Source organism: Chelonia mydas, chromosome 14 (genome assembly GCF_015237465.2).
Source record: "Chelonia mydas isolate rCheMyd1 chromosome 14, rCheMyd1.pri.v2, whole genome shotgun sequence".
In the NCBI taxonomy this organism is placed as follows: Eukaryota; Metazoa; Chordata; order Testudines; family Cheloniidae; genus Chelonia; species Chelonia mydas.
Genome location: NC_051254.2, coordinates 40005703 through 40033611, shown reverse-complemented (window position 1 = coordinate 40033611; position 27909 = coordinate 40005703). Strand labels below are relative to the sequence as shown.

The window sequence follows — 27909 nt, the reverse complement described above, 5'->3', positions numbered from 1 at the left end:
CAGAGAACTTCTGGACTTTCCCTCTGCTCCTTACCCAGTGAGGTGGGGGACTTTCTCTTAGGAGAAATCATTTATCACAGGCCTTGCTGTGGGCCCTGGAACCTGTACAAACCCATATACAAGAAGTAGGGTCGGGACCGTAAGCAGTGCCCTTGAACTCCTCGGTCCTACGTATGTGGGTGCAGTTACACAGTATATGCAGGACTGAAGGGAGGGGCGCCCTTGGGTGTGAGGTGAGTGCTTCCATCGCTCCAATGGGAACTCCCCTCCGCCCGCCATAACAGCCCACTGGGAAGAGGGGGCCGCACCGCGAATTGGGAGGGAGAAGGGGGGAGCGGTGAAGTCCCCGCCTGGGATCAGGAGAGTGGAAACCTCAAGGAGGGAGGAAACACCGACGGCATCCAGCGGCAGGCGGGCCCGCCCCTCTGGCTCGCAGGCTCTCGCCCCAGGAGCGATCGCGTGGAGCGGCCCCGGCAGCAGGGCTGTGCCCGGGGATCTTCCAGCCCCAGCGGCGAGAAGGTAGGTGGGGGGCTGCGCGGGAGCGCCGGGCTGGGGCAGCCCTTTAACCAGCTGTGCCCGGGACAGCTGCGCCGGCGCGTTAGGAGCGAAGAGCGGCCAGGGCTGCCAGCATCTCTGCGCCGCTCCCCTGCCCGGGGGGGCCTGGAGAGAGGCCGGCCGGGGGGAGCGTGTGTCCGGGGGCAGATGGGGGAACTGGCGCCAGACCGAGCTTGGCTGGCTGGATGCCGCCCCCGGCCGCCTCCTCCCAGCCGCGGGATCACACCCTGCGGCAGATCTGCGTGCTGAGATCAGGGCCAGCTCGTTCAACGCAGCCAAACTCTCCAGCTGCTTCTTCTGGGAAGAGCCAAATCCATTAGCCGGGGAGCCCTTTGGGAGAGCAGGAGGGTATTTTTCTGATGCCTCCCGAGTTGCTTTTTTAACCCCGGCCGCCCTTGCTACTTTCTCTGATCTCGAGCTGCCTCTGGTCCTCATATCCACTCCCTTAATTCCGGAAATCAATTAACACACTCCCACCAATTAAACACACTGCAGCAACCTCCCTGCCCTGAGCAACAGCAGGCAGCGGACACAACCCACGTCCTCCAGCCCAGCTCAAAGCACACCACAAAAATCAACCGGGCAACATCCACTTTTATGCTTCAATTTTTTGTTAAGAACCACAGCCTATAAAGCTCTCCATGACATTCCCACTCAGCATTTCTCGACCCCGTTTAAAATGAGTTTGGAAGCAAATCCCAGAGGCTACCATAAGTGAATAATAGTAGGCAAAAAATCATCCCCAAACCCAAAGAAATTTATTCTAATAATCCGCGATGGATTCCAAAAGATTTTCTTAAAAAGGATAGTGTCACAGCATTCTTAGACATACATACTCTGCACTGTTAAACACATTCATATGAGAATGAAAACCTGACACAAATCATGCAGATAAAGATTTGCAAAATCTGCACTTGAAACAAAGCATAAAAAGAAAAAATCAGATTGCAACATAACCTGCTCATAGCAGCTACACTCATGATTCCCTCTCAGAAAAGAGAACTGAAATCATGGCAAGGTAGACTCAAAATAAAATCCTGACTATTGAAGTCAGTGGCAAAACTCACATTCACTTCAGTGGGCCCAGGGTTTCACCAAGATTGCTTAATATTACTGCTAAAGCACAAGGACTAACTGAAAATCATAAGCAGCAACATGTAATAGACACAAAACCATCAGGAAAATATATGAGTGAAAAGAAATCTTGTAACGTTTTTAAAAAGTGTTTTCCCCCTTTCAAAATTGTTGGAGAGAGATTACAATTGGAGTTAATTACAGAGAAGATTATTAAACACATTAAATCTGAATAGGTAGCTTCAAAAGTCACAAACGTTCTTAATATCTCACCATAGCCACGTCTTCTAAACAAATATTTCTTAAACCTCCAATGAAAAAGTGACAACTTTTGGCAACAGCCAAAAACCAGCAGTAAAGTGTATGGCTTCAAAGTACACATTCTCAGAGGCTATCCCCCCCCTCCCCAAGACAATGTATTTTACACAGCCACTGCCCTAAACCAATGAGGTCTTACACCAAGGGACAGACTCACTATCACCAACCTTGCAAATTAGAACCCCATTCCTGCAAACTCTTACACGATTAACTTTAAGCACATAAATCAGGGGTTCTCAAACTGTGGGTTATGACCCTTTGGGGGGTTGCAAGGTTATTAAGTGGGGGTTACGAGCTGTCAGCCTCCACCCCCAAACCCCGCTTTGCCTCTAGCATTTATAATAGCGTTAAATATAAAAACTGTGTTTTTAATTTGTAAGGGGAGTCGCACTCAGAGGTTTGCTGTGTGAAAGGGGTCACCAATGCAAAAGTTTGAGAACTACGGACATAAGTAATCCCATTGATTTCAGTGGAGCTAATCATGTGCTCAGCTAACAAATAAAGTTTAAGAGCTTGCAGAATCAGGGCTTGGATCGCAAATGTCTTGTCAGACTGAGACACACAAGGCGTTGCAAATTTCGGGGAGGCAGCTACAATGCAACGTTTCTCCCAATTCACAACTGGACCCATACGACAAAATTCTATACCAGAGAAACAGGCAGACTCTCGTAAGAAAATCTCAGTATTTTACAAATTAAGCATCAACGGACACAGCAAACTGGGACCGGGTCTAGGCTTATGGAGCTTTGTTGGCACAGCTCTCTTGCCACAACAGTGCCAGCACAGCCCTCTGGTGTAGACACAAGTGCTTTTCTGTTGGCTTAGCTGCAATCTACCTGGGGAGCTCTGTCGACAGGTCGTTCGGTGGCGGGAGGAGAGAGAATCAGACCCCTGACCAATATAGCTAGGCTGGTAAGTTTTAAGTGCAGACCAGAAAGTGGTAGAAACATTTATATGCTACTATCCAAAATTAAAAACATGTTTCCTCAGTGAAGTCCGACAAGAAATAGCACAGACACAACATATTTTTAGAAATACCCAGGTGAGGAAAGATTCCAGCACATTCATTTCATAGGGTGATGCAACTACACAAGTCATTTAATAAGAACAACATTTCTGGGGAAAACCCAAAGAGAGAGAATTTAAATATTAACACTTTGGCACAGATGAATTATTAGATCCAAGCCATTTCCATCCTGAGAATTGTCCACATCCAGCTTCCGCAGATTTGGTCTCCATCAAAAGATGTTAGTCACCAGTAACTGTGGCTGAAGGGCTGACTCTGCGTGGCATCCTATGGCTCTGAGAGCTTCAGAGCTCATTAAAAGCCATGTCCATTTTAAGCTCCATGAGGACCAGCTGAGGAGGTCAGAGGTTATATAAAAGGTCAAATTCAACAAAGGAATAAACATTCCTGGAAGTAACTGCCTCAGTTCCTTACACCTGAAACTCACACGGACAGAGAACTCTGAAGGAAAGGGAAAAGGACAGGGGTGGTATGATTATGCAGAGACAACACTTTGGAAGAACTAGTAAATAAATTATTTTTTTTTTGAGATGGCTGCTGCATATTCCCATTGATGGGAGTCAGAAAAGAGTATAACCCAGGTGGAAGGTGGACTAAAGACAACTAAATAAGGGTTGTGTAAGCCCATTCTCCCTAGCCTAGCATCAGAGTGGGATGCTAAATCTAAAGTAGCACTGTGCGAATGTATATGCAGAACTCCCTGCAGCTGCTTTGCAAAGCTCAAACATTCCTGGAGGTAATCCACAGATGCAGCCTCGGCCCTGGCAGAATGAGCTCTAAGATTTACAGGCAGCAGGACCTTCACCAGTGCGTGCCAGTGTGTGTGTATTTAGCAAATATGAAAGAAGACAGCATTAATCTTATTCCACAGGAAGTCTGAGAGTTTCTGAAAGGCTTCGCCCTGCTTAAATTGAAATTAGGGACCCCCTTGACATCTGAAGTGTGCAGTTTAATCACTTCAGGTTGTTTATGTGGCCTGAGGGGAAAATACTTGCCATATAATAGGCTGATTTAGGTGGATTTCAGAGATGCCTTTAGAGAGAAGCTTAGGCTGGGACTACGGAACCACCTGGACTTTGTGGAAGGCTGTCAAGGATGGATCAGCCATTAAGAACTGCAGCATGCTCATTCGTCCTGCAGATGTTACGTTCATCAACAAAACTGACTTTAGGGACAGGTGGAATTCTCCTAAGCTGCCCAAAAAGAGCCTCCCTCAGTCTTGTTGGTACCACATTCAAATTCAACATCAGAATAGGGTCTCTGAGCAGCGGTTACGCATTAATCAGCCCTTTAATAAACCTTGATATGGTCAGATGACTAAACGGCTTCACCCCAATCCACAGAATCATAAACTGAGATGGCAGAAAAATAGAACTTTATAAAAGAGACTGACAGTCCAAATGTTTTAAGATGCAGCAAATAGTTCAAGACAAGAGGGACCGGTGCAGATTCAGGAGGCAGGTTATCGTAAGATGCTCGTGCAAAAAATCTCCTTTAGGTTTGTGCATAACACTTCATGGTAGAGGGCTTTCTAGAAAGTCCTGCACCCCAAAAGAGAGAGTCCAGTGACAGTTAAAGCTCCATAACCCAAGCTACCAGATGAAGCACCACTCCATTCACCTATGTCAGTAGATCAGGAGATACTTGACATCTCCAACAAGAATGAGACCCAATTATTATTATTTGTATTGAGATTCTGCCCAGAAGCCAGGGCCCCACTGTGCTGGGCAATGTACAGATATACCAAAGAGACAGTCCCTGCTCAAAGGAGCTTACAAGCTAAGTATAAGGTGATACAACAAATAAATGCAACCGACGGGAGCAAAAGGAAATAACATGACAATTATCAGCATAATAAGTAGTCACACCAGCTGCCTAGGCACCACAGCAGAACATAAGAACAGCCATACTGGGTCAGACCAAAGGTCCATCCACCCCAGTATCCTGTCTTCCGACAGTGGCCCGTGCCAGATGCATCAGAGGGAATGAACAGAACAGGGCAATTGATCAAGTGATCCATCCAGGTCATTCAGTCCCAGCTTCTGGCAGTCAGAGGTTTAGGGACCCCCAGAGCATGGGGTTGCTTCCCTAACCATCTTGGCTAATAGTCACTGATGGACCTATCCGCCATGAATTTATCTAATTCTTTTTTGAACCCAGTTATACTTTTGGCTTTCACAACATCCCCTGGCAATGAGTTCTATAGGTTGACTATGCATTGTATGAAGAAATACTTCCTTATGTTTGTTTTAAACCTGCTGCCTATTAATTTCACTGGGTGACACCTGGTTCATGTTATTTGAAGGGATAAATAACACTTTCCTCTTCACTTTCTCCACACCATTCATGATTTTATAGATCTCTATCATATGTAGGGTAACCAGATGTCCCGATTTTATAGGGACAGTCCCGATTTTTGGGTCTTTTTCTTATATAGGTTCCTATTACCCCCCACCCTGTCCCGATTTTTCACATTTGCTGTCTGGTCACCTTAATCATATGCCCTCTTAGTCGTCTCTTTTCTAAGATGGACAGTCCCAGTCTTATTAATCTCTCTCATATGGAAGCAGTCCCATACCCTTAATCATTTTTGTTGCACCTCTCTGTACTTTTTCCAATTGTAATATATCTTTTTGGAGATGGGGTGACCAGAATGGCATGTAGGATTCAAGGTGTGGGAGTACCATGGATTTAATATAGTGGCATTTTGATATTTTCTTATTATCTCTCCCTTTCTAAAGGGTTCCTTACGTTGTTATTGTGCAGCAGCCAAAAAAACTGAGTGGATGTTTTCAGAGAACAATCCACAACAACTCTAAGTTCTCTTTCTTCAGTGGTAACAGCTAATTTAGATCCCATCTTTTTATACATATAGTTCAGATTATGTTTTCAAATGTGCATTACTTTGCACTTTTCAACACTGAATTTCATCTGCCATTTTGTTGCCCAGCTAAGCGAGATCCCTTTGTAATTCTTCGCAGTCAGATTTGGATGAAACAATCTTGAGTAATTTTGTGTTGTCTGCAAACTTTGCCACCTCACTATTTATGCCCATTTCCAGATTATATATGAATATGTTGAACAGTACTGGTCCCAGTACAGATCCTTGGCAGACCCTGCTATTCACCTTTTTCCACTGTGAAAATGTATTCCTACCTGTCCTTTGTTTCCTATCTTTTAATCAGTTACTGATCCATAGGAGGACCTTCCCTCTTATCCCATGACTGCTTACTTTGCTTGTGAGCCTTTGTGTGGGACCCTGTCAAAGGCTTTCTGAAAGTCCAAATACACTATATTCACTGGATCGCCCTTGTCTACATGTTTGTTGACACCTTCAAAGAATTCTAATAGATCTGTAAAGGGAAATCATGCCCCACCAAAGCCACGTGGACACTTCCCCCAACATATCATGTTCATCTATGTGTCTGATAATTCTATTCTTTACTATAGTTTCAACCAATTTGACTGGTAAGGCATACCGGCCTATAATTGCCAGGACAGCCTCCAGAGTCTTTTTTTAAAAAAATCGGCATTACATTAGTTATCCTCCAGTCATAGAATATCAGGGTTGGAAGGGACCTCAGGTGGTCATCTAGTCCAACCCCCTGCTCAAAGCAGGACCAATCCCCAATTAAATCATCCCAGCCAGGGCTTTGTCAAGCCTGACCTTAAAAACCTCTAAGGAAGGAGAATCCACCAGTCCTCTAGAACAGAGGCTGATTTAAATGACAGGTTACATACCACAGTTAGTAGTTCTGCAGTTTCATATTTGAATTCCTTCAGAACTCTTGAGTGAACACCATCTCGTCCTAGTGACTTATTACTGTTTAATTTATCAGTTTGTTCTAAAACCTCCTCTATTTACATCTCAATCTGGGTCAGTTACTCAGATTTGTCACCTGCACAGCATGGCTCAGGTGTGGGAATCTTCCTCACATCCTCTGCAGTGAAGACAGATGCAAAGAATTTAACTTCTCTGTAACGGCCTTATCTTCCTTGAGTGCTCCTTTGGCACTTCGATTGTCCGGTGGTCCCCACTGATTGTTTGGCAGGCTTCCTGCTTCTGATGTACTTAAAAAAAAATTCGCTGTTAGTTTTTGTGTCTTTTGCTAATTACTCTTCAACTTCTTTTTTGGCCTGTGTAATTATACTTTTACATTTGACTTGCCACAGTTTATGCTGCTTTCTATTTTTCTCAGTAGGATTTGACTTCCAATTTTTAAAGGGTATCTTTTTGTTTCTAACCACCTCTTTTACTCTGTTTAGCCATGGTGGCAATTTTTGGTCCTTTTACTGTTGTTGTTTTTATTTGGGGTATACATTTAGTTAATGCCTCTATTATGGTGTTTTTAAATAGCTTCCATGCAGCTTGCAGGCATTTCACCCTTCTGACTATTCCTTTTAATTTCTGTTTAACTAGCTTCTTCATTTTTGTGTACTTCCTCTTTTTGAAGTTAAATGCTACTGTGATGGGCTTCTTTGGTATTTCCCCCTTCCCGCTCCCCCGGACGTTAAATTTAATTATATTATGGTTGCTATTACCAAGTAGTTCCACTATATTCATCTCTTGGACCAGATCCTGTTTTAGGATTAAATCAAGAATTGCCTCTCCTCATGTTGGTTACAAAACTAGCTGCTTCAAGAAGCAGTCATCAATGGTATCTAGAAATTTTATCTCTGCATCCCATCCTGAGGTGTCATGTACCCAGCCAGTACAGAGATAAGTGAAATCCCCCATTATTATTGGGTTTTCTGATTTTTGTAGCTTCTCTAATCTTCCTGAGCATTTCACAGTCACTAGCCCGGTCAGGTGGTTGGTAGTATATTCCTATTTCTATACTCTTATTATTCAAGCATGGAATTTCTATCCATAGAGATTCAAGCTACCTTGGCAGCACAGCAGAGAAGAATTTGAAAGGGGACTACATGGTGGCTGTGTGGATTTTTATGGGAAACTCCTTCCAAGCATAAGGGGCAGCATGGGAGAAGGCCTGAAGGTGCTTACTGGAAAACTTGACCAATGGGCAGTGAAGGCTGGCATCAGTGGCAGAACGGATGGGGGGAGTCAACATCTTGACAGCAAATGAGAGGTGTTAGGTAGCATGAGAACAGGCTGCAGAGAGCCTTAAAAGGGAAGACAAATTCTCTGTTTGATGCAGTGGAGAAAGGGAAGGGGTGCAAAAAGAGGGGTGATGTGGTTGAAGTGATGAGCCAGAAAAATGCAGTTTTGTTTTGAATAAGTGAGGCAAGAGGGGAATTTCCGAGGCCACAAAGGAGGATGCTGCAGTGGTCAAGATGTAAGGTGACGAGGTTTACTACTGTGGATGGATAGGAAAGGTCATATGTTAGATTTACTGTGCAGGAAGAAGCAGAAAGATTTTAATGCAACGTGGATTTGAGAATCTAGAGCAGGGTGTACATCGAATATATGGCATGTAAAATGGATTTGGCTCACATGCGGTATTTATGTGACTTTTAACATACTCAGATTGTGCAGGATCTAAACTTTCATTTAAAAAAAAGTTTCTAGCTAGCACTAGGGTTGCCAGTTGTGGTTGGATGTATTCCTGGAGGTTTCATCACATGACATTAATCTTTAATTAAAGATGAGTCTTTAATTCCTGGAGACTCCACGCCAATCCTGGAAGGTTTGCAACCCTAGCTAGCAGGCAGCTGTGCCAACCCCGACAACCCCTAGAACTGACATCTGAGCACTGAAGAGTCCTCCACTATACAGCACCAGAGCTACCTGATGGGAAAGTGCCAAGTGAAGGAGAAAGAGAGTCAGTGGCACCAGAATACTGATGGAATCTAGACCTCAAATGGATCTGAGGTGTCGGTATGGTATCTGAGGCCTCCAGAACTGAGGTCTGTAGAAGTGAATGACCCACATCTGATCCATGACCTCCGCTGTGATAATGGTTCCTCTTCTTCCCAGGGCCTGCCTTTCTCCTCAGAATGCTTCCCCTGCCACTCATGCTTAAGGGCAGAGAAAAGCAAACCAAGAGCTTTTGACATATTCCAACTAAACTGTTGGATTTGGAGGCTCAAGGCTGCACGTTTGCATCCCCAACAGAGCCACCAAATATGCAACATCCTCCCGAGTCCTTCCCACCAGAGGTGAGCTCATCAATGCCTTGCACTGTCTTAGCCAAGAACTAGAGTTGGGATCTTGGCAGGCCCTCTGCTCAGCACTGGAGGGGGAGCCTGTCCTGGGGCCCCTCTGCTTCCTGGAGTCCTTGATGTTCAGCCCTGAGGGGGTTGCCAGCACAACAGCTCTCGGTTCATTTGTGGTACTGGAGAAAGTGTGGGTGGTAATTTTGCACCATCACTTACAGATGACTTATGTTCTTTAGTGTAAAGCCTGGATCAGAACTGGTTCCAAGCTTTAGCATTGAAAGCTTTGACTAAGGAATCCAGAGGCTTCCCTTTACCTGAGGATGGGGGTTTGGCAGCTGAAGATGGCCTATCGTGGTCCTTCATGGAACCACAGCCAGAATTTGCTGTGCTCCAATGTCCAGCTCTGAAGAGCCACTTGAGATAAGGAGATCCCTGGCCTTTGGGCCTGAGAAAGCGGGAGATAAAACCTTGACAATCCTCACATTGCTCTGGAGAACAACTCTCCTTTAAACAAGCTTTTTTTGTCTTTAAAAGCACCCACCATAGTCTGTTAGAGTGCCATCAAGTCAGATCAATGCTGCCGCACACTTCAGCCATCTTATCATTCAGGGTGTGTTTTCACTGCACAGCTAACTCGGGCTTTTACTCACATGTTGCCCCAACCCCTGTCCCGTACACATACCCAAAACTCTAACCTGAGTTTGGTGGTGCTTTAAACCCAGGCCAGTTGGCCTGTCTCGGACTACAGACAAAAGCCTAGGTGTTCACTTCACTGGGTCTGGTAACCCGCCTACTTTGTAGTGAGGACACAGGCTAAGCCACTCCAATGCTGATAGTCCTCCAATGGCTTCATACAATTCCTGCTGTATGCCCTGCAGGGGGGACAACTCACTGGCAAAGAATCATAGAGCAGCTCACCTTCCTGCAGCACAAAGAAACCTGGGGTATGGCCCCAGAAGTCCTAGTGAGTCACACAAGTGAGTGCCGCACCAGGACACAGTGATTTGAGTATAGCTTTCCAGTCTGGCTGATCTCACCCAGTTTAGGCTAAACCAGGTGCATCAGACTCCAGTGCCAGTCACCTGGGTTAACTCTGCAGTGAAGACATACCCTATTATAAAATTAAAGGTACAAAGGGGCTTGAAGTCTGGTCAAACTAGACTGCAGGAATAAAGAGACACCCACAGAAAGGAAATGCAGTGATAAGGACCACATCCCTGATATAATCTCGTACCACAGTGCCATAAGGGCCATGAGGTTCCCAATGAGCATAATTCTGAAAGGGTTCAATCACCCGAGGACTTCATATTCCCACCAATGGGTAAGAAGAGGCATCATTATTGTAAGATTTGTAAGACACCAATATATAAATAACCCATCAGTACAAATAGGATTTGTAAGACACCAATATATAAATAACCCATCAGTACAAATAGGAATCTCAGTATGACAGTGTTTCCACCAAGAAAAAAAGAACTTCAAAACAATAACAGTCAAAACAAATAGGGATCTCAGTATGACAGAGGATGCTTTGCTTTCACAGAGAAGAGAAAACTCACCCTTCAAAACAGTAACCATAAACTTAGACGGTATGGTGATGGGCACCATAGAAAAGCCTAAGATAGCATAAACCTTCCATCAATCTCACACTAACACAGCATTCTAGAAAATCAAACCCAACCACAGACAGACTCATTGCTGATCTCTGCTCATTAGAGGGAAGTATTCATGGCTTCAACCAGTCCTAGTTTCCCATTATGGTCCTACCTACTTATGGACAGGATATAGCAAACCTATCTCTCCACCTATTAAGCAACCCCCGTTTAAATTAATGCTAAAAACAGCACCACGAGGTCCTGGTGCTGCCACAATATAAATAATAAACAACAACAGATATTTAGAACTAAACCACATCTTAGTCTGTGCCTTCTCCATGTTGGGAGACCTGCAAAAGGTCAAGAAGTGAAGTATCTGAAAACCTGGATTTATAAAGAAAACTCTTCTGCAGCCTCAGTTACAGGTACCACCTTCCAGGGAGCGTCGGTCGACTTACCATGGTAGCGTAGACATCACCAACGTTGAGCCGGAGGAGAGAGAAATATCCACATCAGTTGAATAGAGAACTAGGGCTTGAATTGAGGTTTCAATCTGAGTGAGGAGAATTAAGAAATGACACATATGTGATCAAAAATTGCTCAGTGAGTCTGCCTCTATGTGCCTGTGGAATTTCCTGAAATGCCAGAAGCAGGAAATTAATAAACTGAACACCCAGCTGCATAAGGGGGGGAGGGATAGCTCAGTGGTTTGAGCATTGGCCTGCTAAACCCAGGGTTGTGAGTTCAATCCTTGAGGGGGCCATTTAGGGATCTGGGGCAAAAATTGGGATTGGTCCTGCTTTGAGCAGGGGGTTGGACTAGATGACCTCCTGAGGTCCCTTCCAGCCCTGATATTCTATGATTCTATGATTAACTGAGACAGTCTAGGGTGGAGCTATATATATACTTATGCATTACATGTGCTTGACTTAATGTCTGAATAGTCCCATTGACTGGGACTACTCATGTGCATAAAGTTAAGCAGGCGTTTAAATGTTTGTAGCATCTGGGGACTATGACTAAGGGTATTTTCACCTTTTCTTTCCTGCCAGACCTACTAAAGATTCCTCCCCTTGCTTACTGGGTGTATTTAAAGAGAACCCACAGAGTTAGAGCCTGTACAGCCTAGTGTTTGCAGTGCTTACGGGACCTGCCTCTGAGTTTGTTGTGCACAAAGCACGTAACCAGCCATCTTGGTGTGCCACAGAGCTCCCTGTAGGAGTCAGCTGCAGTGCATTATGAAATTATGTACTCATGCCCTGAGCTTTCGTCAACAGCACGGTTTTTATGAATATAAAATGTATGGCATTTCTAAAAACGAAACAGGAAGTTTAAAAAACTGGACAGCATTGAACTGAAGAGTTCAGGTTCCCACAAACAGCCTTAACTTTGTTTCTGTATCTGCCCCCTACATGATCAGACTGTCCTCTAAGGCCTGGTCTTCACTAGGAAAAAAGGTGTGTTGCAGACGTGTTACAACCCTAATATAGAGAGGGTGATTTATATTTTAATGTGTTAGCTGGTGGGGGTCAACCACTGGAGGGAGCATAAGTTTCACCTTGACCAGCTAACACATGTTAAAATACAAATTGCTCTGTCTGCACTAAGGTGCTAACACCTAACACATGTTAAACACACTTTTTGTTCCTCCTGAAGAGAAGGCCCAATTTACCAAGCCACTCTCTCTCCTCTTACACTTCAGTTACACAGCAAAAAGTATCCAGCCTCTTCCCCATCTCTCCCTTATAATTCCCTCACACCAGCCATGGCGAGTTTCACAGCCATTTTAACCTTTTACTATATATAAGAGGTTAGACTTTATTTTATCCTGGAAGCCTTGAATCCTGTGTACACTTGTGATTCAATTACACATATCCTGCTCCATAAACTCTGGGGGATATAGCTAATGAGACCAACACCTGAAAACTGGAGACTTCTTAAGAGTCCACAGCCAGCCACTGAAGTGTACAGTGCTTGTGTTCCCAGCTTTCAGAGTAGCAGCCGTGTTAGTCTGTATTTGCAAAAAGAAAAGGAGTACTTGTGGCACCTTAGAGACTAACCAATTTATCTGCGCATAAGCTTTTGTGAGCTACAGCTCACTTCATCGGAAGTGAAGTGAGCTGTAGCTCACGAAAGCTCATGCTCAAATAAATTGGTTAGTCTCTAAGGTGCCACAAGTACTCCTTTTCTTTTTGTGTTCCCAGGGACCATGACAAACTGCCAAGGCAAACAGGGATTAAGATGCCAACTAGTTCTGACAGTTGTCACCAGCATGTATCTATTTCTTTATTTAGATTTCAGATTTAAACAAGTTTCACACCAAAGAGGACCTGGGCTGAACACACACATACAAAACACATGGATATAGGAGATATGAAGTAAAATGTGACCAAAGCAGCATCACTTCCTCCCCCACACACCACTGAATCATCAGATGTGATCAAGGCACCTTAAAATTCCCCAGTGCACTTTCCCATTAGCCACAAATCCCATCCTCGGTGCATATGAGCTTTGCAGTGTGCCAGGAAAGTCAAAAAATTCAAGCCATGGGGGGCAGAAATTCCAAGGGAAAGGGCCCATGTCATGGATATGACAGACTGGGTGATGGGGACATTGGACAGATTTCAGGTTATTTAGATGAACTTAACTCTGCATTTCCATACTTTCCCACATTTCTTCAGATGACGCTAGATGTAGTGGGGAACCAAACTCCAAACACACACTACATCTGGGGAAGATGCCTGATGAATCTACCTCTGACAGAGAAGGACTAAGGACCTCACTCCCTGCCTACATTTGCTTACACACCCAAATGCCCTCAAGGAGTAAAAATCACTTCAAACTCAAATCCATTGGGACCCCCTCAGACAAGGCCGGATTAATGCAGGGGCTTTAGGGGCTGCAGCCTCGGGCTAAGGGGGGCCCCGCAGGCCAGATGCAGCCTGCTGCGTCTTTTCATCCGGCCCACAGCAAGTCTCTGTGCCACGGGCCGGACACCAGTCCCCGAGCCACCCCTCACCCTGGGGTGGAGACGCAAGCGCCGGCTCGCCAATGTGCCCCTAGGCAAGGGGCATTCAGGGAATCTCTGCACACTGCCCCGTCCCCAGCGCCGGCTCCGCAGCTCCCCTTGGCTGGGTACCACAGCCAGTGGGAGCTGCGGAGGCAGCATCTGCGGGCTCAGGCAGTGAGCACCGCACAGAGCAGCCTGGCCCCTCTGCCTAGTGGCCGGACATGCCGGCCACGTCGGGGAGCAGAGCAGTGCCTGCCTTAGCCCTGCTGCACCGCTGACCAGGAGCCGCCCAAGGTAAGCGCCTCCTGGCCGGAGCCTACACCCTGCACCCTCTCCTGCACCCCAACCCCCTACCCCACAGCCCCCTTCCGCACCCAAGCTCCCTCCCAGAGCCCACACCCCAAACCTCCTGCTGCACTGCAACCCCGTCCCATCCCTGGCCCCACCCCACAGCTTGAGCTGCACCCCTTCCTGCACCCCAATCCCCTGCCCCAGCCCTGAGCCCACTCCAAATCCCCTGCAGCCCCACAAAATCTATTAGCCCCAGGCCCACAGGAGAGTTAATCTGGCCCTACCCTCAGAGCCCCCATTTCACACTGGTGGGGGATAGCAAATCCATCCCAACCTCTTATACACTTGTGTCCTGAGGGGCACCCCCCCACACTTGGATGAGACCCTTTCACAGCCCATATTTTGCACTGTCCCACATTGCTTCGCCCTTTTTCAAACTGAGACTGTATCACAACTGATTATGAAATGAACTGACTCATTCTGGCTTCTTGCCTGTAAGTGAGTTACTCACTCAGTCCTTCCTCTGATGGTTTTTAAGGTTAACCCCTTTACGGGGGTGTATTACAAAGGCCGGAGCAAGGATGCACTTGCAGAGTTTAAGATAAGAGAAGGACCGAGGTTTAGGGAGCAGAGTATTACCGAGCCGGGGAGTTGCAGGCGGGATCCGGATGAGATTTGCTGGGCCAGGGGCGCTGCAGCAGGAGTGGATACAAAGGTGGTAACTGCCTCACTATCTGGGAGTGGAGCTGCCCGTGTCTGGTCGTGGGAGAAGAGGAATTGGGGGGGCTTAGAGACCCCCCTTCCTCCTCCTGCACGGACTCTGGGGGGGCGCACCTCCCCCCCTTTATAGGGGCAGCTGTGCTGGGGCACCCCTAATCCTCCCCTCTTCCTGCACTAATCCTGCAGGGGATCCGGGGGGTTGCACCTCCCCCCTTTTATAGGGGCAGCTGTGCTGGGGCACCCCTAATCCTCCCCTCTTCCTGCACTAATCCTGGGGGGGGGGCACTGGGGGGTGCACCTCCCCCCTTTTATAGGGGCAGCTATGCTGGGGCACCCCTAATCCTCCCCTCTTCCTGCACTAATCCTGGGGGGGCTCTGGGGGGGGCACACCTCCCTTTTATAGGGGCAGCTATGCTGGGGCACCCCTAATCCTCCCCTCTTCCTGCACTAATCCTGGGGGGGGGCACTGGGGGGTGCACCTCCCCCCTTTTATAGGGGCAGCTATGCTGGGGCACCCCTAATCCTCCCCTCTTCCTGCACTAATCCTGGGGGGGCTCTGGGGGGGGCGCACCTCCCTTTTATAGGGGCAGCTGTGTTGGGGCACCTCTAATCCTCCCCTCTTCCTGCACTAATCCCGGGGGGGGGGCGGTCTGGGGAGGGTGCACCTCTATTTCTGGGGTGGGGGTTAGCGGGGGAACCCTCGATCCCCCCCGCACTGATGAGGGGCGCCCTTGGGGTTTCAGCCCCGCTTTCGGAGCGAAAGCCGAGGGGGGCGAGGGCCCCGCAGATGAAAAGCGGGGAGGGGAAGGGGCTGTGAGGCGCTCGTGTTCCGGGCAGGACGCCTGGGTCCCCCCGCTCCTGCCCTGGGGGCGGCTCCACCTTGGCCGGGGCGGGGCGTTGCGTGAACCATCGCAGACCCGAAGGAGGATTCCCGGGCCCCGCCCGATGCCGATGCCAATACCAAAATGGCGGCGGCTGCGGCGAACGTCCTACGGGGAGGCGAAAGGGACAGAATACATAAGCCGAAGCGGCGTCTCTGAGTGCGCCGCCCGGCCCTGCGGCTGCGCACTGAGTTCAATGAGGGGGCGGGGCCGTGTGGACGGGGGAGATGGGAGTGGCAGGAGCGGGGCGGGGCTCGGCTGTAGGGAGGAGGGCTGGGAGCATGGAGAGAGGCTGGGTGGCATGGAGTGGGAGGCGTGGGGTTGGGCGGGGCTGGGTGGCATAGGGGGGAGAGGGGCAGTGCTGGGCTGCATGGGGTGGCTGGGTGACATGGAGAAGAGACAGTCTCACCAACCCCAAGCGTCCAAAAATCCCACGTCATCTCGAGACTGGCATAAAAAGAATGAATGACTTTTTTAAAAGTAATCCATGCGGGTCCTTTTTCTAGCCGGTAGCTGCACTCGCATCACGGCCTCGAGTTTTTCTCACCGAGGGCGAGGGCTAGACACTTTGAGGGTGTTTTTCGGTTTGTTTGTTTTTTTTTTTCATGGAAGCTGAGCTAACCCCCACATGCCAGTAGCTGGGGCATGAAGCAAAACAGCCAGATTCCTGCCCGGCTGCTGGCAGAAGACATGGTCGTGGTCAGGCAGCGGGAAAGCTGTGACCGCTGCCTAGCCCACTGTTCATAACTATCTCATTGGTACCTTGTGCTTCCCCTGTTGCCCCTTGCCCTGGATTTAGGGTACGTCTACACTGCAGCTGGGAGGTGTGATTGCATTGTGGGTAGACGTACCGAGCTAGAATACCAGAGCTGGCTCCAGTAACAATAGCCACGGACACAGCCATGGCGGCGAGGGCTGAACAAGCTGTCGGTCTCCTGCGTATGTTGCTAACTCATGTTGCTAACTCGTGCCTCTGCCCGTGCTCCCGTGGTGACGTGCAGCTGTTGTTACTCCAGCTCGCTTTGATCTAGCTGCATCAAAGATGATTCAGATACATCTACAATCTCAACTCCTGATTGCAGCATGGGCAGGCCCTTCGATCGTGCCCTCCTTCAGGCAGGGACTGTCTCTGTGTTATAGGTTTGTATTGTACCTGGCACAAGGGCTACATTTACAACGGTAAATGATGGGGACTGAACTTTTAGTATTTGTTGAGTGCTTTACTGTTAGAGTGACCATGTTTCCTGAAGTAAAAATGGAATGGCCTGGGGCTCGCTTGAGCTGCCCCGCAAACCCCCTCCGTCCCCCACAAGGCTAGCCAGAGCCACCCCCGCCACCCGGGGCTGGGGCTGACTCCCAATCCCACCCCAAGCTCCGTGCCCCGTGCTGCCCACGGCTGGGTCTGACACCCCCCCCCGCCGGAATTCTGTGCTGCCCAGGGCTGAGGCTACTCCTCCCTGCCCCCCCGAGCTCTGTGCCCCATGCTGCCCGAGCCCCATGCTGCCCAAGCCCCATGCCGCCCGCAGCTGGGACTGAGCACCCAAGTCCCATGCTGTCCACGGCTGGGGCTGACCCCTCCCCCATGAGATCTGCATTGCTCAGGGCTGGGGCTGACCCCACCCCCGAGCTTCGTGTCCCGTGCCACCTGTGACTGACCCCCCCGAGCTCCATGCCAACCATGGCTGTGGCTGTGGCTGACCTCCCACTGCCCAGCACCTCGCCCTCCACCCCACGTTTCTCTGTGCCCCCCCCAGGGGGGCACACCCATCTTTTCTGGTAAACTGGGCGTTTGTTTGTTTGCGCTTGCCAACTGATCAGTTGGGAAGAGCAAACAGCACAAATGCCCGTTTTTGTCAAAAAAGTCGGGATGGCCAGGACAGGGCTTCGAACGAGGACTATCCTGGCCACAACAGGACGTATGGTCACCCTACTCATTGCCTCATTCAGTATCCTTCAGTGAGAAAATATCCTCACCTTTAGGCCCACTGCTACTTCTGCCCTTTTTAAAGTCTAAACCTAAGAGCATCCACTCAGGAGTTTGCACAGGTTAACTAAATGGGTTTAAATTCGCCCCTCTGGTTGTACTGATGCAGCTTGCACCTATAGAAAAGCCCTTTCTCTCTCTCTTCCCTCTGTCTCTTCTCCCTTCTTCTCTCTGTGTTTTCTTCCCTGCAACAATTCCCACCCTCTTCCCCACCGTCATCTGCTAAAATGATCAGTGATTACATAGTTAATGTTGACACTTCAATGTCAGTATTGGGCTTTAGAGCTGACATGCCAATGAGATTAAATGGGATATGGGGAGCTCACAAGTCCTCCTCAAGTCATAGTTTAAGGCTCTTTGCTGACGTTCAGGCAGATAACAGTGAACTGATTTACCCTTGGGTCATCGTCCCAACCATAAGGCCTAGACATTTTACCTTTTTCTTAATGAAAGATGAGGTTCTGGGCTATTTACCCCTTCTTGTCAACTGTTGGGAATGGGCCACATCCACCCTGATTGAATTAGCCTCGTTGGCATTCACCCCCCGCTTGGTAAGGCAATTCCCATCTTTTCATGTGCTGTACATTTACATCTGCCTACTGTATTTTTCACTCCATGCACCTGATGAAGTGGGTTATAGCCCATGAAAGCTTATGCCCAAATAAATGTGTTAGTCTCTGAGGTGCCACAAAGACTCCTTTACCTGGGCTATCTGAATACTGCAAGGCACATAAATACATCAGAGAGGCCGGATGTTTGACACTTCTGTCCTAAAGTACCCTTGGATTAAGGATGCTATTTAAGTGTAAGATTTATTCTACCGCTAAAAGTTTGGGTATTTGTTTTGATCAGCAAAGCACCGAATGACAAATGTCACTAATCCTTCCAGTGTCCTCTATCTGTGATTTCAGAACCATGAGCAAGCTTTGGAGGTGAGGAGATCGGAGGCTGGAATCTCTGCAGCTCTCTGGACTCTGCTACCTCCAGCTCAGACACAGTTACATCGAAAGAGAGAGCCCGGCACATGCACCAGTGTCCATAGCTCGTGTGCCTTGCAGAGAGAGGACGGACACGGAGATCGTTCTGCGGGGAAACTCCAAATGGAAGAGCGTTTTAATGGCAATGAAAACGCAGAGGGAGGAGGAGAGAATTCTATTCAGCAGCACCAGCAGCTGATGGAGCCTCTTAATTGTCATGGACACCTGGACGGAGGAGACAAACCAGGTAACTTAGGGCTTGTCTGCACAGAGAAATTTACCAGTATAATTATACCATTGTAGTTATACCAGTATAACTCCCTGTGTGGACACTCTTATTCTGGAATAAATGTATCTCCATGGGGAGCTACCCCGGTATAACCGTAGTGGTTTAATATTACCGGCATGGCCTGTACCAGTAAATTCTCCCATGGAGACAAGCGCCCTTAACCCTCACTCTCTAGGAAATGCTTAGCGGGAGAGACAGAGACTAAGGGCTTGGCCACATGGGAAAGTTATCCCTGTACAAGCTAAGATGTGACTTTAAAGGGATATACCTACGCCAGCACAACCCCCATGTGGACTCTCTTATTCTGGTCTGTGCGTATGCAACTCTCTAGTCCAGTGGTTCTCAACCTATTACCATTGTGGGCCGCATCCCATACGACCTGTGTGACCCTGAGGATGTCACGTGGGCCGCAGCTCTGTGCTGGCTGGGCCATAGCTTAAGAACCACTTGTCTGGTCAGCGTGTGTTACAGGTCCCCCCGTGCCAGATCCACAGAGGACTGGAGTCTGTTCCTGCCTCCAATGTGCTAGTTTGGCTCAAGCTGTATCAGCTCATGCTTTCAGCGCTGGAGGTCTGTGGTTTGATTCCTGGTGTGGTTGGCAAAGATGGGGTTATCACCTGTAGAAAAAGCTTATAGTACCTTGATACCTATATAAATGTGTTCACACTAGGAGGGGGCTGTACTGGCATCATTAAAGGAATACAAATTTTTGTGCAGTTAATGCCTTAGTTCCCAAGAGAATCAGTGTCCTGCACCTTATCCTGAATCTCTGATAATAGAACGGATCCCTACATTATTGTTGTTTATATTACCACAGCACCTAGAGGTCCTGCTGAGATCAGGACCCCTGCCGGAAGGCTGTGCCTTGTTCTGGTATTGGCCATTGCCCAGCATGGACCTGAAGTACTTTCTGTGGTTTAGACACACAGACCTGGGAGTCAACTCTTCAAAAATCTAGGGCCTTGCTCCGGTGCTGTGGGTTGAGAGTAGGGAATGTGCTTCCCTAGAGAAACTGTGGGGACTTGTGGTTAAGGCACTGGATTAAAACTAAAGAGAATTGGATTCAATTCCTCGCTCTGACTTCCTTTGTGACCTTGGGCAAGTCACTTAATCTTTCTATGCCTCAGTTCCTCAACTGTAAAATGGGGAAAGTAAACCTTCCTTTATGTGTCTTGTCTATTTAGATTGTAAGCCCTTTAGGGCAGGGACTGTCTCTCCCTGTGTATCTGTGCAGCTCTTGGCTCAATGGGGCCCTGATCTCAACTGGGACAGGGGCTGTCTTTTGCTGTGTGTCTGTGCAGCGCCCGGCACAATGGGGCCCTGATCTCAGCTGGAGTCTGTAGATGTTACTGGAAATCAGCCACTGTTGTCTGCAGTGTACTTGTAGCCGTGTGGGTCCCAGGACATTACAGAGACAAGGCGGGGGAGGTGATATATTTTATTGGACCAACTTCTGTTGCTGAGAGAGACACGCTTTTGAGCTTACACAGAATTGAAGAAGAGCTCTGTGTAGCTTGAATGCTGTCTCTTTCACCAACAGAAATGGGTCCAATAAAAGCTATTACCTCACACATCTTGTCTCACTGGAAATCAAATCATTTCCTTTATTATTTAGATAACACCGCTTCCCCGAAGAGCATTAATTGTTTTTCTCTCCCTATTTTAGGATATTCATGTAACTGCAAGTTCAAGAAACGTGCTCTCGTAGTTGGAGTCCTCTTAGTTTTGATCATTATCATCATTGCTCTGGCTGGTGAGTTCCCAGCCCTCGGTCTCTGCACTTCCTGTTTCACCTTGGAGCGATCACAGTTGCACATTCGCACCTCCTCAGCCTCCAACTTCCGCTCCTTGGCCCTCTGACTACTTCATCACTGGCCCTTTAAATCAGCTCTCTCGTGTTACCCAGGGGTGACCATCCCTGTGCCTCTGCTGCAATGAAAGGATTGCATTTCGAGCACCCCCGGGAATTCAGGAAGTCAGCGCCTATGGTAGAGGAGGCCAGAGATTTGCCATAAACAGTGTCTGAAATCGCTGTGACAATCAGTAACATGAAATGGCATCTAGGTGTCACAGGGGAACTGGTCCCTTTAAGGGGAGATGGGGCCAGCCCCACCCCTGCTGTAGTTAATTAGTTGCTTCCTAGCCTGAGGGAGGGGGACTAAGGAGGGTCAAGTGAGAGCTTAATCACCTGGGCCTTATAAAGGAACTGAGAGCCGGACCCACAGGGAACAGGCAGGCTCTCTTGGAAGGTCTTGAGCAAGGGTCTGTAAGGAAAAGGGCTAGGAACTGGGTGTAGAGGGTGAGCTGATGGGAAGTTCAGGGGGACATCTTTGTTTGGGACTTCTTAATTTGGACCCTTGGTAACCTGGAACGGGATACGTTTGTTGTGGACTTGAATGGAGGGTGAAGCCACATCTGAAGCACAGAGCAGTGGCTGGGAAGCTGAGGAGAGGGAACCTTGGAGAGGGAAACTGAGGCCCGGAGCGGCAGCTGCACTATCCTTAGACAAGAGGGGGCATTATGGGTCAGCCACACCCCAGGGACAGTAGGTTTTAATGCCGTGCCACCGTATCGAAGCATGACTGATCATCACAGCCTTTTTCAAACTCTTCCTTTTTCACTCTGTAACGTGTGACTCTCAGGCCTGATTTATACTTGGAAATAGTACCAGTATAACAGTGTCAGGGGTGTGATTTATTCCTGATACGATTACGTCGGTATTACCTCTAGTGTGGACACGGTTATAGTGTGAGAAAGGTGCCTTACACCAATATAGCGTATTCCCTTTTCCCATACAGGAATAGCTATGCTGCTGTGGGCACTTTTATACTGGCATAATCACATCCACACTAGGGGGTGAGATGGCTTAACTTCTATCAGGATCACTAAAGCAATACAACTTTCTAGTGTAGACAAGGCCTCTGTCTCATGTGGAGGTAGAGTGCGCTGGAACAATTTTTCTATTGGGGGTGCTGAGAGCCATTGAACCAATCTGTAGACCCTGGATATGATGGAAACCACTTCAAGCCAGGGGGTGCAGCAGCCCCCCTAGTTCCAGCACCTGTGGTGCACTGAGCTGGGTTCAAACCTGGGGCTGGAAGCTTTTCTGCTGTTCTTGCTGCGTTTTAAACCGAGAGCGATATTGCCTTGATGGCCCGCGTCTCGGGGGAGCGCGTCACCTGCGCAGTAGGATGCAGGATTTGGAGATGTTCCGTCCTTTCAGGAAAATGCGAGTGTAACTCATTCACCTGCCCTCCTAGGAAGTAATGCAAAGAACCGAAACAGACTCCTCAAAATATGAGTCCCCAGCCCCCCCCTGCCTAAATCGCTCCTGTGATCTGCAGCCCTGGGGATGGGCTCATCGCCCCCTCTGCACATTCGTGTCTGTTCCCAGCCGACTCCACAGCGTGGGGTGGGGGGGGATCATGGGAGAATCAAGGGTGGGGGAGGGCCAAAGTTGCCCTCTCAGCATTGCCTCGGAGTCTGTGACAGGAGAGGAACGTCCGTCCGGGCTGGGAACTGGCTCTGAGTGGCACCTCCCCACTGCCCATGTCACCAGCCTCCCCTGGCAGAGGCCGGGCCATTCCCTGGGGCTTTGCTGGTGTGGGGTGCCTGGGGCTAGGGCAGAGGTACCAGCCCTGACTCCCATAGCACTCCCAGAGCAGCTCCCCTGCATTTACAGCTAGGGAACCGTGACCCCTGCCTGGAGACTAGGGGGATGGTGGTGTCTCCCAGACTACGTATCCCCTCGGGAGGAGGTGGTGGTCCAGGCCCAAGATTTCCTATTTCATGCTGGGAGTTTGACTGTGATTTGGGATCATTTCTCAAGCCCTTTTTTGTCCCTCAGATCCTCCGGTTGGTTTAATGAGGGGCTCTAGTTCTGAGAACATTTATTGCCCCTTACCCCCCTCCTATACAGAGAGGGAGAGAATCTCTGACCCTGTTTGACTTTCTCATTTTCAGTGGTAGTGTCTAACCCACCGTCCGCTGGTCCTGATCCTCCGGCTGCTGCTCGCTGCTGCCTGGACGGCTGGGTCGGGTTCGGAGGGAAATGCTATTATTTCTCTGAGGCCGAAGAGAACTGGAATAACAGCCAGAGCAACTGCTCCTCCTTCGGTGCCTCCTTGGCTGCGATTGACACCCAGCAGGACATGGTGAGAGAGAGACGCTTTCAGACTTTAGAGCAGTGGTCCCCAAGCTTCTGAGGGTTGTACCCCCCCCCATCATTCCCCTCCCCCCCCACCAGAGGTGGAGGTTCCTGGAAGTGGGTCTGATCGCCCCCATGCTGCTGGGAGCCCCCCAGCCCGAGGCTCCAAGCTGCTAGTCCGGGCTGGGCTCGGGAGGGACAGGACTTGCTCTTCCCCAGCACAGCTGCTTGCGGGCGGGAGTTGAGGGGGGAGATCTGACCTACCTCTGGGTACCTCCGGAGCTGCTGCCCAGCCCTGGAGCTTCCTGCAGCTGGGGGAGGTACCCGGAGCTGGGTCTGATCTCCCCGGAGAGCAGCTGTGCAAGGGAAGTGTAAGTCCTGTCCCACCCCATCCCAGGGACTAGCAACAGGAGTCGGGGGCACAGTAGGAGCCCCCAGCTAGGGTGCCCCCAGCCCTGCACTCCCCCCCGCACCCCCGGCATAGGTAGATTTCACGGAGGAGGTCTGATTTCATGGTCCATGATGCGTTTTTCACGGCCGTGAATTTGGTAAGGCCCCAGCCGTAACCTTAGCGAGGGGGGCTTTGCTGTGGCTGGCAGCGAGAACAGCACTGCAGACAGCACTAGGCCCCGTCAGCAGCACAGAGAGACTCAAATGCAGGTTGTGACGGGATGGGAGGGATAGTTCAGTGGTTTGAGCATTGGCCTGCTAAACCCAGGGTTGTGGGTTCAATCCTTGAGGGGACCATTTAGGGATCTGGGGCAAAAATTGGGGGATTGGTCCTGCTTTGAGCAGGGGGTTGGACTAGATGGCCTCCTGAGGCCCTTCCGACTCTGATATTCTATGATGAATATCTTCCTCTTTTGGAAAGGCTTTCATTAAGCGCCATAAAGACCTCTCTGAGCACTGGATCGGCCTCCGGAGGGAACCGGGTCAGCCCTGGAAATGGACCAACGGCACCGAATTCAATCACTGGTGAGTTCTCTTTCTTGTCAATGGGGGGCCCTATCAGGGAAGTTGGCTTAGCTACAGATGTGACGAGTTAGCTGCCTCCCAGCTGATGGGGCTGAGGCCAGGGATCACAAGAGAGGATCAGGTGACTTGCAGGCTTAGATCAAAGGCCAGCAAGCTGCTCCGCTGAGAGCTGCAGGGAGCAGGTAGGTGCTTGCTGGAAGCCCGGTTTAGTTCTTTGCTTTATGTTGAACTGTTTTGAGTAGTAAAACATATCCCTGAGGAAATGGACAGAACTGCTGTTGTAACTTGAAAGGATACCTCTGAGACAAGCCTTAATAGCTCAGCTGATTACAGCTGGACTTAACCCAACCCTACTAAGGCTGTTTTCAATGTCCACACACAACTGTTTTGTTGCTGACCGTTTTAACAGAAGCATCAAGCCAGCATACTTCCCGCATCGCCACTGGATGAAGTCCCAGATCCTGGGGCAGATAGTTGCTATCACGGATTGCTGGCGTCGTGAAAGAAAAATTCAACCCCCTTCCTCAAATTTAGTCTTCTCCTTCATGTCCCCAAAATGGGAGAGACAAAAGTGATGCATCCCCTTCCCAGTGACCAACATTTCAACTGCTTGCTGGGTCCCCAAACTCAGTATTTTCCTAGATAAGAAAAGCCCCAGCTCTCCCTAACCTAGCTGCTTAAACTTCCCAGCTCCCCTTGACAACTTCTGTGATGCAATTGTGTTTGGAACTTTGCACCAAAATTTTGCATCACAGTGAAATTAAAAATCGGAGAGCAGCGTTTAATGTGAACCATAACAAGGGCTGTTAGATGAACTAGACTATACAAAAGTGAAAGGGGACAGTGCTACATAATTTAGAGGCCCTTGCCGCTTGCTTTCTGTCCACTGTGCTGCACAGAATACGAAGCCTTGACTTTAATTCTGTGGTGCTTGCAATGCAGGTTCGCAGTCAGAGCGCACGGTGAGTGTGCGTATCTGAATGACGAAGCCGTCACCTCTTCCTGGTGCGACACGGTGCGATACTGGATCTGCAGCAAGCCTGTGGGACTTATGCCGAGAGAGCAGAACGGAGCGCGAGGGCAATCGGAGACGTCAGAGCTCAGCTGAAGTGCTACTGTATACACAGGGACACCCGCACACCCGCCCCGACTTTTCTACTCAACCTAATTGTATCAATTTAGATCGAACTCGATACATTTTTTTAAAATGCACCTTATGTTTTTAAGGCAGCAGAGGGGTGGGGGCGCTAACGACCTGCTGTATCTTGTTTCTATGCAAGTGAAGGTGGGCCAGAGCCTCTCGGCATCTGCTTGTTCCTCAGTGATACCAAGATTTTGGCAAATTCTGAAGCACCAGGCAGACTCTCAACTCCATATCCTTGCCGTCTGTCAGAGGGAAAACAGTTGCATTGGGGATTCTCTGTACCTAGGTCCAGCTCATAGGCGCCAACTCTGTGCCTGTGTGGGTGCTCTGGGGCTGAAGCATCCATGGGGGGAAAAAAACAGGGGACGCTCAGCACCCGCCACCCACAGTGGCTGCATGGCTCCCTGGCTGGCTGCGGATCAGCTGTTCTGGAACCCGTGGGGCTGGCTGTGGATCAGCGAGCGGGAGGCACTCAGGGGAGGGGCGGAGAGGAGCGAGTGGCAGGTGGGACCTCAGGGCAGGGGGTGGGAAGAGCTGGAGCAAGGGTGGAGCAGGGGTGAAGCCCCCACTGGAAAAAAAACAAAAGTCAGTGCCTGTGATCCAGCTGCTGACACCCTGCACTTTAAATCCATCAATGTGACGAAAGAGAAGTCGCTGCTGTTTGCCCTTCAGAGGGTACAATCATTATATTTGACAGTGCCACACCTGCCCCCCACTATGAGTAGGGCCCTACCAAATTCATGGTCCATTTTGGTCAATTTCACAGCATAGGATTTTAAAAATTGTAAATGTCATGATTTCAGCTATTTAAAGGAGCTGGGGGGGGGGTTTGCAGGGTTATTGTAGGGGGGGGTTGCAGTACTGCTACCCTTACTTCTACGCTGCTGCCCGCAGAGCTGGGTCCTCAGTCAGCAGCCGCCGCTTTCCGGTCACCCAGCTCTGCAGGCAGCAGTGCAGAAGTAAGGGTGGCAATACCGCGACCCCCCCAAAATAACCTTGCAACCCCCCTGCAAACCCTTTTGGGTCAGGACCCCCCAATTTGAGAAGGGCTGGTCTCCCCTGTGAAATCTATATAATATAGGGTAAAAGCACACAAAAGAGCAGATTTTACAGGGGGAGACCAGATTTCATGGTCCGTGATGCATTTTTCATGGCCGTGAGTTTGGTAGGGCCCTACCTATGGCAGGCGCTGTCCTTGGCCTGAGGAACTTACAACCCAAGCCGATGAAACGGGTAGGGACGAGATACAAAGCGAGCATGATGATGGTTAGGCACAGGTCGTAAGTTCCAATGAAACCAGCGTGTGTGGATCCAAAGTCCATCTGCAAGGTTCTTTGAAATTGGCTTTTATTTCTGTATAATTTTGATGCATATTTTTTCCACTTACAGAAAAATGTTGACAGGTTTCGGAGGGGCGGCCGTGTTCGTCTGCATCAGCAAAAACAACGAGGCGTCCTTGTGGCACCTTAGAGACGAACACATTTATTTGGGCAGAAGCTTTTGTGGGCTGGAACCCACTTCATCAGATGCATTTTTTAAAAAAACATTTTTTTAAAAACTGTTATGCTCTCATCTGTTTGGTTTTTGTCTGGTTTTCTCTTTCCTCTAGTTTCTGGGTTTCTTTCTTTCTTTTTTTTTTTCCCCCTTGCATTCTTGCCTCCACCACAGTCTCTGTCTTCGTTGGGTCAGAGCTGGGGTGGGGTGAAGGCTGTGCAGCTCATCCCAGTGAATTGAGGCTGTGCTAAGCCTGGGGATTCCTCTTTTCATTCATTGCTCTCCTTACCAATGCACACATCCAGACTGGCTATCAGTAAAATTAATGATCTTGCATTTAATTACAGGTTTCAGAGTGGCAGCTGTGTTAGTCTGTATTCGCAAAAAGAAAAGGAGGACTTGTGCCACAAGTACTCCTTTTTCTTTTTGCATTTAATTAGCACCCTTACTCTCCCTAAAGATCCCAAGCACCTTAGAAACAAACGAAAGACCTAGCTCACAGAGATGTAGTCACAGACCACTCAAGTGGAGTGGAACGTAACAGCAGCTATGCCAGCAACATGAGTCAGCAGCATTGGAAAAGCCAGAAAGGCCTGTGTCCCGCAGATACTTTCACTCAACGTTGAATGAGTGAGACAGGATCTTGGAGCTGGATCTTGGAGCTGGCCAGGAGAACAAGGCTAACATTCCTGCTCCTAGGAAAAAGGACTTTATATGGTATGAAGCCATTAGTGCAACAGCCCACAGACAGGCATCTCATGCTAGCCCACCATACAGCTGTTTATCATCATATTACTGGAAAAACAATATGAAGCTACGGAGAATCATGGAAACAAAAACGGTTCAGATCAGCTAAAGGCTGAATCTGGACTGGAATTTTCCTGGGAAACGTGGAGTGATTTGAACACGGGGTCGCTGATTGACAACCTAACTATACAGGGGTTTTTCACAATCCCGGAAGTCTTCCAAGCCGGGCTTTTCAAAGGTCCCTGAGCCACTGATCTTGCCCAAATAATTTAATTCTTCCTTGGGTGCCTCTGCAAAGGGCTCGGGCTCACCTGGTATCCAAAATACAAAAGGCAGGAGGGCCGTGAGACCAAGGGCTGGATGATGACCTCCTGAGGTCTTGTCCAACCCTAATCCTCTATGATTCTACATGGGGTGGCCGCTTGTCACGTCCCACCGGGCACATGCTGCTCTGTAGGGGGGTACTGGCAATAACAGGCCATTCATGAGGCCCTTGGCTTTGCACCCCGGTTGGCCCTGGGGACACTGGTGACCTGTCTGAACATGGGCTCTTGCCCTGAG

General features: G+C 49.1%; 2 protein-coding genes across 12 annotated transcripts in view; one reads left to right on the top strand and one right to left on the bottom strand.

The window, feature by feature from the left end:
* Positions 1–15755, bottom strand: part of LOC102933462 (C-type lectin domain family 2 member A) — a 52344-nt gene extending 36589 nt beyond the window's left edge. For 5 of the 8 annotated variants that reach the window (XM_043528278.1, XM_037915058.2, XM_037915067.2 and 2 more), the window contains exons 1-2: positions 14630–15690; positions 11148–11242 (exon numbers count right to left, since the gene is read on the bottom strand). The gene's annotated coding sequence lies outside the window, so the exon portion shown is untranslated. Of the gene's footprint in view, positions 1–11147; positions 11243–14604 lie in introns of all 8 variants that reach the window. The other 3 variants (XM_043528282.1, XM_037915062.2, XM_043528280.1) reach the window with 2 other exon arrangements.
* Positions 243–25913, top strand: LOC102933687 (early activation antigen CD69). 4 transcript variants are annotated; one of them, XM_037915040.2, is made up of 6 exons: positions 243–519; positions 18487–18799; positions 20508–20594; positions 22805–22995; positions 23860–23963; positions 24906–25913. In XM_037915040.2, the coding sequence occupies exons 2-6, from the start codon at positions 18676–18678 to the stop codon at positions 25069–25071; spliced, it is 672 nt and encodes a 223-aa protein (XP_037770968.1). In that variant the 5' UTR covers positions 243–519; positions 18487–18675; the 3' UTR covers positions 25072–25913. The 4 variants fall into 4 exon arrangements, with proteins under 4 accessions (XP_037770968.1, XP_043384180.1, XP_037770967.1 ...); XM_037915039.2 differs by lacking the exon at positions 243–519 and adding an exon at positions 14408–14705; XM_043528246.1 differs by lacking the exon at positions 243–519 and adding an exon at positions 15971–16391.
* The last annotated feature ends 1996 nt before the right edge of the window (positions 25914–27909 follow it).